This window comes from Daktulosphaira vitifoliae, unplaced genomic scaffold (assembly GCF_025091365.1).
Source record: "Daktulosphaira vitifoliae isolate Bord-2020 unplaced genomic scaffold, ASM2509136v1 Scaffold_3, whole genome shotgun sequence".
In the NCBI taxonomy this organism is placed as follows: domain Eukaryota; kingdom Metazoa; phylum Arthropoda; class Insecta; order Hemiptera; family Phylloxeridae; genus Daktulosphaira; species Daktulosphaira vitifoliae.
The window spans coordinates 41,939,473-41,953,483 of NW_026099574.1; the positions used below are offsets into that span (position 1 = coordinate 41,939,473).

Consider the following 14,011-nt stretch of genomic DNA (forward strand, 5'->3'; position numbering starts at 1 on the left):
GGCTATGATGACAATTGGTGATAGACGGGTCGTTGAATAAAACAAATTAAGTTATAAATAATATAAATAAGACGAAAATAATAGTATTGAAAACTATGTCTATAACGGCCACTCAAACACAACTGCCATTTGTTAGTTCGACGTCAGTAGCTCCGGGCTACAGTCAAGTAGAATTGTCACATCAGCATCTCCCTCTATGTTAATTAATATGTATTACGAATTAAATAAATAGAAATAAAACGTGTGTAATATAAGTGGTAAGAACATAGTAATAAATGTTCTTGCAGTATGGAGAAAGCGGGTTAAGCTACTTTTTATTTGATTAAGGGATTTTTTTTTCAATTTTTGCGGGTAATATCTTCAACTAACTACGAATTGTGATCTTTTGACGTATCGTTCAAAAAAGTAGATTAAGTTAGAGCAGAGAAAATAAATGATAGTCACAAAGAAATACCTTCTCAGCTTTGCATTAAAGCTAAACCCTAAAATACAGTAAAATAATTTTAATATGAATAAGAAATTTCTTCTCGCGAGGAACGACTACAGCACTGACGTACGTAAGGGGAGGGGTTCAACCCCCCCTCAAAATTTATAAACTAAGCGATAATTTTGGACGATAAACAATAAGTAATAACAATAAAAAAGATCATATTATACTATAAATATTTGCACAATGAAGTAATCGAAAACAGGATTTTTTGTGAGCGAACAATATGGGCAGTGTCACATCTAATTTTCTTTAAATTTCCAAAAATCCCCCCCCCCCAAATTAAATTTTTATGTACGCCACTGGACTACAGTAATGGAATTCTTGATTTTTATTGAAGTTATTGAATCTAAATGAGATAAAAATCAAAGGAGTTGAAAATTTATTCTAACTTAAAAAGAATTAAGAAAAAATGCAAAAATTTCTTGTTAAACACGGTTGGACCCTTGTACCCCAAGCGCGTAAGATATAAGTGTCACCGACTTGGCAATCGTACAACGCTTTCGTCGACAGAAAAAAATGTCAATTTTAGCTATTTCGAATTTTAATGTTATTTTTCTCTATTTAAAAAAAGTAAAAAAATTTAAATAAGTTTAACTTTCTATGCTATATTAATTTAATTTGTATAATATTTATGAAAATCAGTGCACTCCACTTGTCAGATATTTTAAAATAAAATAAAATACAAAACCAGAATTTCAACACAAAAATAGCATATTTTATTAAATACGGTAGTCATTTTCACCATGAAGACAAATCCAGATATCAAATTTTTTTTTTTCCAATTAAAGTATATTACATTAGTTTTAATTTAAGATATATATAAAAGTGACAGTCTTTCCGGAACATTTTCAAAAATTAAGTTGAAAAAGTTAATTTTTTGTAAAAAAGATGCTATTTGAAACACTTCCTGTGGGCTAGTAAAAGGTCAAATGTTCACAAAAATATATCAAATGATAGGTAAATACCTAAGGTATTTATAAAAAACAATTATGTTGTTTCAATCATTTTTAAAAAAGTTGTGGCATTTTCAAGTAAAAAAAATTGAAAAAACCCAGTGTAGCGGGGTGGCGGCACAGTGGGGTCGTGGCATAGTTGGGTCCAGTATAGATGATATCTGACAGTGATTAAAATCACTATCATAAAAAAACGCTTCGATGCAAATATGTAGATAGTGATAATTTAAAAAAAAAAAATTTAAAAAAAAAGTAGGTCAAGTGAGAATTGAGAAAATAAATNGTCAAAAAAGTAGGTCAAGTGAGAATTGAGAAAATAAATGATAGCTACAAAAAAAAAACCACATAGTAAAATAATATTAATATGAATTTCTTCTTACGAAAGGAGACTACAGTAATGGGATCCTTAATATTTATTGAAGTTATTGAATCTAAATGAGATAAAAATCAAATGAGTTAAACATTTTTTTCTAACTCAAAAAGAATTAAAAAAAAATTCAGTACCACAGACGTGAAAGACCCAAGTGTTACCGTCTCAGAAACCGTTCGTCGCATTCCTCACTTAATAAAAATGGAAATTTAGCTAATTCAAATTTTAAAGTTATTTTTCTCGACTTCAAAGAAACAAAAAAATTTAAATATATTTAACTTTTTATACTATGTCAAAAAGTGTCAGTATTTCCGGAACACTTTCAAAAGTTAAGTTGAAAAAGTTGTCATTTTGAATCCCCTCTGTGGGCTGGTAAAGGGTTAAATTTATAAAAAAAATATACCAAATGATAGGTAAAGACATCAAGCATCTATATAAAAAAAATTATATTGATTTGTTCATTTTTGAAAAAGTTATGGCAGTTTTAAGTAAAAGAAATTGAAGAAATGTCAGAAATTAGCGATTTTTAAATTNAGTTATGGCAGTTTTAAGTAAAAAAAATTGAAGAAATGTCAGAAATTAGCGATTTTTAAATTTGTAATTTTTTTGTAGATTTCCCCCATTTACGGGGAACGAGGGAAATTTTTTTCAATTTTTGAGGGTAGTATCTTCGACTAGATACGATTTGTGATCTTTTGACGTATCGTTGAAAGAAATCGCTTCAGTGAGAGCTGAAAAAAGTGGTAACAGACACAAAAAAAAAACACGTAATAGTAAAACCAATATCTTCTCAGCTTCGCATCAAAGCTAAAATGTCGAAAATTAACGATTTATAAATTTATAATTTTTTGGTGGATTTCCCTCGTTTTTGGGGAACGAGGGTACTTTTTTCAATTTTTGAGGTTAATATCTACGACTAGATACGATTTGTGATCTTTTGACGTATTGTTCATCTAGCGTGATCTGAGATTGAGCGTTCACAAACACAAAAAAAAAAACACATCATAGTAAAATTAATACCTTTTTAACTTCGCATCGAAACTAAAATCTAAGAAAGCAGTCTTATAAATACAAAATTTAACAGTTTACAGAAAATTTAATGATATCTAAAATTATCTCTACAATTAGATCCAAATAAAAACTCTGATGCATTCTTTGGATAGCCTGATTTAGTTTTATTTTGTACCCAATCGTAATCCCAGTACTGGTTTCCATTAAAGAAATATATTGCTCCTGAAATTAATTATAATACTTAAAGTTTTTATTTAAAAAATTTATAAACTATATAATTATTATACTAAATATTATATTAGGGGTTTTAAAGATTAATTATAAATATTGAATTATTTTGAATAATTAAATTTAAGAAAACGTTGATTAAGATAAACGCTTTAAATTACTTAAATTAACTAATTTAAATATATGTAATATATAGGTAAAGTGGATAATCGGAATTGTATACAATCACAAGAAAAAAAATGTTAAGTAATTTTTTTTTAAACTTAACCACTAAATAGTTCTATTATATGATAATATATTTGAAAGGCTTTCAGTTTCACTGAAAATCATCCCTGAACACAAATAACTTGTTGAATTACATTTGTGTACATATTTACTGATGATAACTTTAAACATTTTAACTGAAAAATAGTTGAGCTATTTCTTAAGTAAATATTGGGTACATTATTAACACTAATAAACTATTCTATGTAAATGGTAAATTAATTTTTATCAATAACATAAATAATCTGAAAATATTATTCATACATTCACATTATTTGTGGCATCATATCAAATGACCGAGCATTGTGCTAGAATGCCTGATTTATGTGAGAAATAAAATTTCTGAAATTCACTACCCAAAATTTGTGAGCATTATATACTACTATTACAATACCAGTTTTTTTACTTGAATAAAAAACACACGCATACATACCATTCCAGGTAAGAATATCATCAATTGGTGTTTTTACACCCCTGAATTGTTCCTTGATATATCTATGTTTTTGCAGTAAACTTTTAGTTTGATCATCATATATCCAATAGTATTCTCCACTATGTAGCACAAAATAATAACTTAGGGTAATTCGAAAATTCAAATAAAATTTTAAATCTATTTTTAAATGCTTGATATAAAAATAAATTATATAATATAATAAAAATGATTACAAAATACCTTTACTAAAAACATTTAGAGTACAACTAATTATAATTTTTTTTCATTATAAAAATAATGTACTTAAATTGATTTAAAAACCATAAAATAAACTTGTTCCAAAGTGTAATTTATATAACAAAGCATACTTAAGTAAATTTAACACTAGAAAAATGAAATTTGGTATAAGTTTTTATTGTTAACTCTGTTGAACTATTGGCATATAGCAATCAACTGATAGTAATATAAACATTTATCTTCAAGTAGAGTAGAATATTGTAGAATTTTTGAAACTATGTTTACTAGTGTAATAGAGAAACTATAAAAAGTACATTAATAAAATCAAAATTCTTACCTAAAAAGATAAGTAAGGGAAGGATTTCCATAAACCATAGCAGCATCAACTTTTGTAACAAAACGTGGAAATTTATAATCTATTATTAATCTAGGACTATTTTCTATCAAGTGATTTCCATTAAAAACAAAATATTTAGTTCCTAAAAATATAACAAATTATTTTATTAAAAATTGATTTTACTTAGTTTTGAAAACTAAAATTTATTAATATAAATATCAAAACTATTATTTTTTTCTAAGTGATTAATTCAATTATATAGTCAATTTAAGACAAAAAATGGTAACAGACACACAAAAAACATATAGTAAAATTAATACCTTCTCAGATTATAAGAAAAATTTTATCATTAGATTTAAAAAATAAATTGTAAATTACAATTGGACAAGAGTTTTTTAATTAAAATATTTAATTACTTAAAAAGCAGTGTTTGGAAGATTCCTCTAAAAAATTGATGCATTCCCATTCATAATTGTTAAAAAAAATTACATTTACACTCATAAGAAATTTGTAATTATTTCTAAAATATTTATTTTTATTAAAAAAATGATCTTACAAAATTTGTTTTTGATAAAAACATTACATCATCTAATTGTTTGATAGGAGTAAATTTAAATAAAATCAATTTTATAAATAAGTTTAATAATAATAAATATTTGATAATAATATTTACAACTAAAAATAAATAAATACTAATAATTTTTTTTAATAATAAATTTACAAGCATAACTCTGTGGCTATTTAAATTTTTAAAATATTGGTTAAAAATAAATACAAATCTATTTCTGTGGTTACAATTGTTAAATATTGGCTTATCTAAGGTCACAGATTGATAATCATAAGTCTTACCAACATTTTAGAGGGTTAAAATTTTCTACTCATTAAAAATAAAGTGATTGCATACAATAATGCATTGCAAAAAAAATGAATGAAATTCAAAGAATATATTCATTTTAAGCATTCTTTCCAGACATTATTAAAGTTATAAATTAAATATTAATAGATTAAAATAATATAAGGTACAATTTTTTTATTTTAGTTTCATATTTGTTAAAAATTTTTAGTCATAAATAAGAAATATATCTTTTAAAAATTACCACTAAACATCACAATATTTGAATCAGGTCTTTCATATGCTGCATCAATTTTTATATCATTTTCAATGTTATTAGATAATGTGTTAAAAAATTTTAACATTTTCACTGGATATCGAGGTAATACTTTTCCTGGTTCATTGAGTCTCCATAATAGCTGAAATATTAAACAATTATGCTTAAAATAATAATTACAATTTAACATGTATGGTTTGCTAATTTAATTTCAATGAAAATTTGAGAACTTTTTCTGAAATTTTATTAAACTTATATAATTGTTTTTAATAATAATTATTAAAACTAAATAGATAATAAAGTCTTAAAAATGTTATAAACAAAATTATGCATTCAACCTTTTACATAAAAGCTAAAAACTAGCGCATCACATGAGACCACAATAAAAAGGGTGCTTTAGGTATTCAAAGCACATGTACCACTAAACCTCCATACATTGAGGAAACCAGTAATTTTAAATTCTTAAAATATACCAGTGATAAACTGATTACTCCGAACAGAATGATTTTTTTAACATAATTCATTCTAAAATAATAATTATGTTAAGAAAATATTATTTTTGATTGCATATATTTTTCAATTTCTCAATTATTATAGACAGTCTACCTATTTCAGTTAGTAATACGTATTTAGATAGGATTTTGTTGCGCTGGGCTATGTAGATTTTTCTATTCTTTCTGGTACAAGCAATAGCTTTTAGAGTGACTATTGAACAGTATTAATAATTAATGAATATTGAATTTATTAAAATTATGTACTTTTTCAGTCCATATTTTATATATTACAAGGATGTCAACTTTATTTTTTTTTTTAAGGTAACATACATGTTTAACTAGCTAATAAAATAAACAATAATCTAATTAAGGAAATGACTGCTCTATATCAATTTTTGAACTAGTATTTCAGAAGTTATTAACATTTTTAGGATCTTAGGAACTTAGGAACTGAAGGTTCTTAGGTCACAAAATGTTTAATAATATATATTTTCAAACTCACGTTTTACTTTTAGAATACATTTTAAAATGGTAATAATTTTACTAAAAGACAGAATCATACCCTTAAAATATCTACACAATTTTAGTTTCAAATTGTGTAGAAAGTCTAAATTTTTAGTTTAACTTACATCATCTTTAAACAGAAATATCTGACCTCGTAAGCATGATAAAGCATTAAAATTTCCTTTACAATCAGAAATTCCATCTTTTGTTGGAGAATTTGGTTTTGGTGTAGTAATTGATTCAGGGGTTACTACATCATCATCGGTACAGTTTTCATCACTAAATGTAGACCAATGTACATGTGGATTTTTAGGTACTTTGGATGGTGGCATAGTTGTCTTTACTTCATTTGTAAGAGTTCTTGTCACTGAAAAATCATTAAAAAATAAATAAAATAACTTTATGAAAAATGTCTAAATACCGATAAACTTATATTGTCTATCAGCAAGAATAGTGTCATAGGTCAAAATGTTTCATTTTTCTGATTTTTGCACTAATGTATACAAAAAAACACTAAATTTTCATTATTTTAAATATGGTAGTTTGCACAAGAGAGTATTATGAAAAATTAATTTGTTAATAAGTAGTAGAAAGCCTGCACATACTATTTGACTATCAAATTGTGTACTTTTATGTCCTATATTATAGCACAGTTCAACTTTAATTAGAGGTTTCCACTACCTCACACCCCTATAATAATAATTAAAATTATTAATTTACCATATAATGAATGCATTCCTAGCATGTCATCATAACCAATTTCTTGAAGTCTTGGACCTTTATAATAAGGATTCATAATTGAGTCAGGTTCAGATGAATGGCCTAAACCTAGACTATGACCCATTTCATGAATAGCAACTGAGTAAAAATTAACACCTAAAAAAATGCAAAAAAGTTTTAAATTTTTAATGTTTTACAATAATTAATAATTTGAAGATTATTTATATTACCATTATTTTCATTATTATTAACATCAAGAGTCCAGTCTTCACTTTCATCAAAATGTATATCTCCTCCTAATAAACCCATTTCAGGAAAAAATGCATGAGCCAGTACATTTCCTGGTCCATCAAATGGATATCTAAAAATAAAAATATTTACTATGGAATGTCGTATGTTGGTATTGCCCTGACGTAGACATAAAAGTAGTACACAAATTAACTAATGTTTTTGAAGACGAGTTTGTCGTTTTTAGCTCTTGAGTCCTCCCATTGGATACACTTTTTTTTTTCCACGACCAGCATTATTGTAGGCCGCCCTGGAACTGCCGTGAGGCATTACTTCAGGGCCCATTGGATAAACTGGTCAGCTACAATCTCTCAAATTAGTGAAATACTAAAGGGATAGAATGTAGACCTGTCAGCACGGTCTAGCTCAAATGTAGCAGACTGAAGGGTGGCTCCTCGTCAGCCACCAGCACAACTACCTTTTCACTATACCTACTAAAGAACGGTTAAGCCCAAAAATTAGCCAGCACACACACTAATTGTTATGATCGACTAAAGGACCAGTAGTCCAACATGGACTCTTGCTGCACACACACAATTTTTAATAGCATGAAGGTTATAGAATATTTACTCTCAAGTACAGATTTTTAAATAGTTATTTTATTTATGAAACGTAAAAACACAAAGTCAAAATGTAACATGAAATTAATAAGGTCGTACAAAATACAAAGTTACTTGCATCAAACATCCTGACCCGTAACTCGATGTTTCTTCGTCAAAACGTTCAGTCTCTCTATACTTTTCATGTTTCCCTTTATATATTCTTTTTCTTACCTTTATTAATTTGCTTACCCTGCACTTTCCCTTTATATAAACATTATTATATTGCTTAAGAATTTAAAAACTGCTTACTACTGTGGTAAAACTTATATTATATTAATATTGAAATTATTTAATACTTTCTCAGATATTTACTACAGGAACTACTTCATAACATAAATAACAAATACACTTAAGTATTTAGTATTGAGTTATTTTTTAATTACATTAAAATAATTTCTTATTTATAAATTAATAATGTATATAATTTTTAATTATATATATATCAAAAGGCTTCAAAATTTCCTCAAATAAAAATCTTTCTTAACAATGAATGCTGCAAAATAGATGGTTTGGCTATCATTGAAGAGAAGAATGGCTACTCCAATTATTCTTACTTATTCTAATTCTTGTTCGGTAAATAGAGTAGCCTACAAACAAGTCTTAAACAAATTACAATGTATTAGGCACTACCACATTACCAACTATTTTTATACATTATTTAAATAAAAATAATAATGCTAAAGAAACAAAAAACATCATTCTAGAACACCTAAATACATACAAAAGTAATAGATGAATGACAAAAAGAATGGAACCTATCAAGAAATATCAAACAGAGAGAAATAAAACAAACAATAAAGAAATTGTTTAATTAAATAATAAATTACAACAGAGAAGACAATATTATTCTTACTCGCATAAGAATGAAACACATCTGGATCATACATAATCATCTAACACAAAGAAAAGACTTTGAACCTTGCACTTAATGAGAATTGAAAACTCAGTCAAAGATATTAAACTGGAATGCTGCAAAATTGGATACCGAGTGAAAGAACCTCAAACTACTTATTAGTTTACAAGAAAATTTAAGAAACCAATGTAATAATATAGTGAAAATCTTGAAATTTATTTTCATATTATTAAAATTTAATAAAAATTAAAGACAAAATTTAATATAATCATTGTAAATATTAATTAATTAGGCCAATGATCTCAACACTCAAGGCTGTTGCTGTAATAATAATAAAAAAAAGTAATAATAATTTGTCTTACTGATCCCCATGATTATTGTTACCAAAAGATATGATAATATCAGCATCATTTGTTGAAATTTCTGAAAATCTTAGATAACTGTATTTTCCCCATTTTTGAAAAGCTCTTTGTACTTCCTCTTTCACACCTTCAACTTTCAACTTTGGTGTGATATGTGATATACTAAAATGAAATACTATGATAATCAAAAATTATATATATTTTTTTAATATTATACACATGTATTTTTTCATTGTCAATATATCATATATACATAAGTAACTTCGGGTACAAGGGCCTAAATACCCTAAAATAGAAAAATAGAGAATTAAGCCCTTCTAAAATATTTTTACCAAAACTAGTATTTTACAAATTTAATGAAGTTTTTTTAATTTAGGTGTATTTTGTACCAAAATGAAAAGGGTCATAACAATATATTTATAATTATCTTGACTATCACATTTTTCTCTATAAAACAACATTATTTTCACTAATTGGGTTAAAAATCATAGAATAAAATAAAATAAAACAGAAAAGAAGCATAGTTTGATATTGCTCTCATAAACAATATTAAACATTTTAGATACAACCCTTTTTATTAGAGATAAGTTTTATTATCCAACCAAAGCAAGGAAAAATTTTTAGGAGCTGCCCAAAAAGTTGGACAATTTTTAACCTCAGAGATTAGATTGATCTAATAGGGTACTAAAATGTAATTATATTGTAGCAAAACCCAAAAAATATAATAAAAAGTTTACTTTACACTCCAAATGACAAAATAGTTATCCAATTTTTTTAATAAAATTTAATTACTTATTTTACCATAAAGTAGTTTGATAATATTTCTATCAATTTCTAGACTATACTATTAGTACAACTTATAAATCAATTAATAAAATTGATTAATTGATTCATACAACTATCAGTATTAGGTAGTATTCCGAATAAAATATTTCAAATAATGTATTTTGACAACTAATTCAATTATGAATTCATAAAAATTAAATATTCTAAATATAATTTGAAGCTTAGATTTTTTTTAGAACTGACCCTAAATTCTGTCACTAAGAGCATAAAAGCCAATTTTATTTTTTAATTCCAATTAATTCCTTTATTTAGAGAAAATAACTCTTGAAATATTAAAATAATTTTAATTTTATGTTAATCATAAATTTTATTTTATTATTTCTCAAATATAGAAAAATTTTTAAAAGTTAACAAAAATACTTGTTAATTGTTCATGATACATTTTAAGTACAATTTATTTTAAGTGTTTGAATATTCATTCAGAATAATTTTTTTTTTAATATTATTTAAATAACATTTTTTGAATATTTGAAATAGTACTTTACCCAAGTCTTACAGTTATAATTTTTTATACTTACTAATAAGAGAGAGAACGTTTATTCCACCCACTTGATGAAATTGAAAATCTTTTTTTTCTCATTTGAGATTTTGATTGATCAACATCACTGACACCACATCTTTTAGATTTCATTAGCTAAAAATAACCAAATTTAACTAAATAATTTATAAATTAAAATACCTGAGTATAATAGAAAATTTAATTATAAAATGACAATAAATAATTTATTTTCTTTGTTATTAAAACATTAGTGTTACAAATAATTACTTTAAGAGTTTCATTGTTAAGATTTCCTGTCTCTTTTAAACCTCCAAATTTTTGTACTAACTTCAAAGCATCCATGATTGCTTCTGTAGATATTAAAGATTTTGGCCCACTTTGATCCAAATACCCAAATTTTTGCATGAATTCAAGCTTAAAATGTTAAATTTTTATAAGTCAGTAGATTTTATTATAAGTTTGTTTAAAATACAACAGTATAAATTTCTAAAAATTGAATTTTGTGAAACCAAAGGAAATTCCTATATAAGGCAAGTTTTTATTAATTAGAATATTTTTAAAATTATTAAATTTAAGAGGAGACAAATATTTAATATTTAAAGCAGATTTTATTCATATTAAATATGTATTAGTTTATTTTACCGTTTCTTGGTTAATGTGTATATTATTTATTTTCTGATTAATTTGATCAATTGGTAAACATTGAACATTACATAGAGAGAAATATAACAAAACAAAGAACAATTTAACAATCATAATTGTTAAAACAGAAATAGTCTAAGATAGAGATCATAAAACAACTATTCTTATTCTTGGCTACTTTATTAATAATATAAATAGAAGAGTTTAACTAATTAATCAAGTATTTTTCAAAACATTTATCTATCATGTATCTAATGATTACTAGATAAATTATTAACTTTCATCTTCTTCTTTTCATGATAATGTGGTGATCTTTGAACTTTCATTAAAATTTAAAACAATACTTTTATTGTTAATAGTTATTTATTCTACTCATAGATAAACCTTAGTATTCTTAACATATAATGATCTCACATGGAAAATCCTGTTGTTTTATTCGATTTTTACTTTATAATAATATAATTTTTTTAGTGTCTTAAAACAGATTTAATGAGTTGGTAGTGTAAATTTTGTGGTATTTTTTAGTTTATCAACATTTTCTTTCCTTGAATTTCCCATAATTCAAACTTTAAGATAATAACTTAATGTACGTTTTATAAGAATTGTACAAGCGGTAACATTTAAGATATTTCTTTAATTAGGTTTTTATCAAAATAGATAAAATATGGATTTAAGAAATGTTGACTGATCCATAGACAATTTTAATTTATAACTAAGAGATGTTCATAGTCTATTCAATATTTTTCGAGTTACACTTTTTTGTGTAAAGCCCTGTAATAGTACAGAATAATTATTATTACTCTACGAAAAGTGTACGTACACAATGAAAATCATATAAACAATTTATGTAGTAATTCATCATAAATTATTCACTACATTCTGAGTTATTAGCAGTTATATGTTCGGAATTTCATATTTCACACATTTGATTTTGTCTTATACATTATATAATGAGAACACAATATTAGATCTTTAGTATTAAAATAATTTAACAAAACGAAGGGTAGAATATTAATTATCCATACTCTATCATTAAGTATAGATAGAAACCTAACTGCATTGCGAAAATAAATTGCCTATACTTTAAAATAATGTCAACTTAAAACTACTATTTTTAAATCTTTTATTAGCAGGTTAAAATTAATCATTCCTATTTAACTTATGAAAAACACCTTCAAAATTAAAATTTTTTAAAAAATTGATTTTTATATAGATATAAGGAAAGGATAGAATAATAATACTCTTTACTTTTATTTATTAGCATTTTAAGTTTTATTAATACAACCTAATAAGAAATAAATATTCGTGTAGTAAATAAATCACAATACATATAAAAATTATACCAATTTAAGAAATAATTTCTGCCAGTAGTACAACTAGAAAATAATTTCAGAGGTGGGGTTTATTATTCCAAAATTTTTTTGACGACTTTTGCTTGCCAAAAGTTTTTTTACTCTGCATCATTATTTAGGAAAATTGAAATAAGCAAAGAAATATATATATTCAGTGTTCAGTAAGTAAGGAAACAGGTCAGTTGTCACAACCAATGACAACAACAGAAAAACGTTACCTTAATGAACATCACATATTTATATTTATTATCATGACTACAAAATTTAAACATCACTAATTATGTAGTTAGAGCATTGTATTCTCAACATCCTAAATACTCCCTGAACCTGCTTTCTTAGAAAAATATTAATAACATTTACTTTTGAGCCTTTTTGCTCATCACCTCAAAAGTAATCCTCAATGCATGAAATTTACTAGTTCAAACTATGATATGAAAGACATATAATTTCTCCTATACAACCATGGGCATGTTGGCCAAATGACCCAGTGTAAAGAATAACACATATCATAATTGTTAAAAAAAAAAAATTTATTTTCTTCAAATAGTTAGGTATAAGTTCAAATACAATTATTTAGTATAATGTACTAACAATACATATGTCAAAAATTTTAAAAAACAATTTGACATTTTTTAAATAGTAAAAAAAATTTACTTAAGTAATCTAATTTCATTTAATAGTTTTATACATATTAAAAATTATATAAAATTTGTATATATTATGTATCACCAGGGAAGTTGCTTTCCTTGGTAATCATATAATCCACCATTATAAGACTGATTTATTTCAGTTAATAATTTGCAAATTCCAGCTACGGATTCTTCAATTGAAAGTGGAGCATTTGCTCCACCCATTGATGTTTTTACCCAACCAGGATGAAGATTTACAGCAATGATTCCATCATTTTTAAGATCTATACTTAATGATTTTGTAGCTGCATTTAAGGCAACCTAAAAAAAATATATATAGAATTAATTTTGATATATTATTAATCAATTTAATTACTCCAGTGAATTATAATTGTTGCACAATAGATTAAATTATATTTTCAATTGTATTAAAAAAACTAAGTAATCATAAATATTTTCATAAATTATACACAAAAAACACATCATAGTAAAACCAATACCTTCTCAGCTTCGCATCGAAGCTAAAAATGCATATAGAAAGTAGAAATTTTTCAACTTAACTTTTGAAAATGTTCCGGAAGGTCTGACACTTTTATATATATCATAAATTAAAGCTAATGTAATGTACTTTTATTTGAAAAAAAAAAAAATTGACCTCTGGACTTGTCTTCGTGGTGAAAGTTGACATCAAAGTTAATAAAAAATTACGATTTTTGTAAAATAATTTTTTTTTATATTTTTAACTTAATAATGCTCTAACTTTTTCAAAAATGAACATATCAATATAA

At 24.9% G+C, this 14,011-nt stretch overlaps 2 protein-coding genes across 2 annotated transcripts in view; both read right to left on the reverse strand.

Moving 5' to 3' along the window:
- Positions 1–2,818: 2,818 nt before the first annotated feature.
- On the reverse strand, positions 2,819–11,455 carry LOC126901174 (matrix metalloproteinase-2-like). The gene is made up of 11 exons (XM_050677475.1): positions 11,243–11,455; positions 10,868–11,014; positions 10,620–10,735; positions 9,256–9,417; positions 7,381–7,511; positions 7,151–7,306; positions 6,556–6,797; positions 5,421–5,574; positions 4,324–4,465; positions 3,750–3,868; positions 2,819–3,046 (listed from the first exon to the last, which is right to left on the reverse strand). The coding sequence occupies exons 1-11, from the start codon at positions 11,354–11,356 to the stop codon at positions 2,910–2,912; spliced, it is 1,620 nt and encodes a 539-aa protein (XP_050533432.1). The 5' UTR covers positions 11,357–11,455; the 3' UTR covers positions 2,819–2,909.
- Positions 11,456–13,105: 1,650 nt separating this feature from the next.
- The window catches only part of LOC126903042 (C-factor), a 10,106-nt gene continuing 9,200 nt past the window's right edge, over positions 13,106–14,011 (reverse strand). Inside the window, exon 5 of the mRNA XM_050680956.1 lies at positions 13,106–13,544. Coding sequence (XP_050536913.1) covers positions 13,320–13,544 — 225 coding nt within the window. The 3' untranslated portion in view covers positions 13,106–13,319. The remainder of the gene's footprint in view (positions 13,545–14,011) is intronic.

Coding starts and splice junctions, on each gene's coding strand:
- LOC126901174 (XM_050677475.1), bottom strand. CDS start 11,356: ATGATTGTTAAATTGTTCTTTGTTTTGTTATATTTCTCTCTATGTAAT. Junction 7,512..9,255: donor AACAATAATCATGGGGATCA/GTAAGACAAATT, acceptor TTTTATTTTTAG/ATATCCATTTGATGGACCAG. Junction 5,575..6,555: donor TATTTCTGTTTAAAGATGAT/GTAAGTTAAACT, acceptor TTAATATTTCAG/CTATTATGGAGACTCAATGA.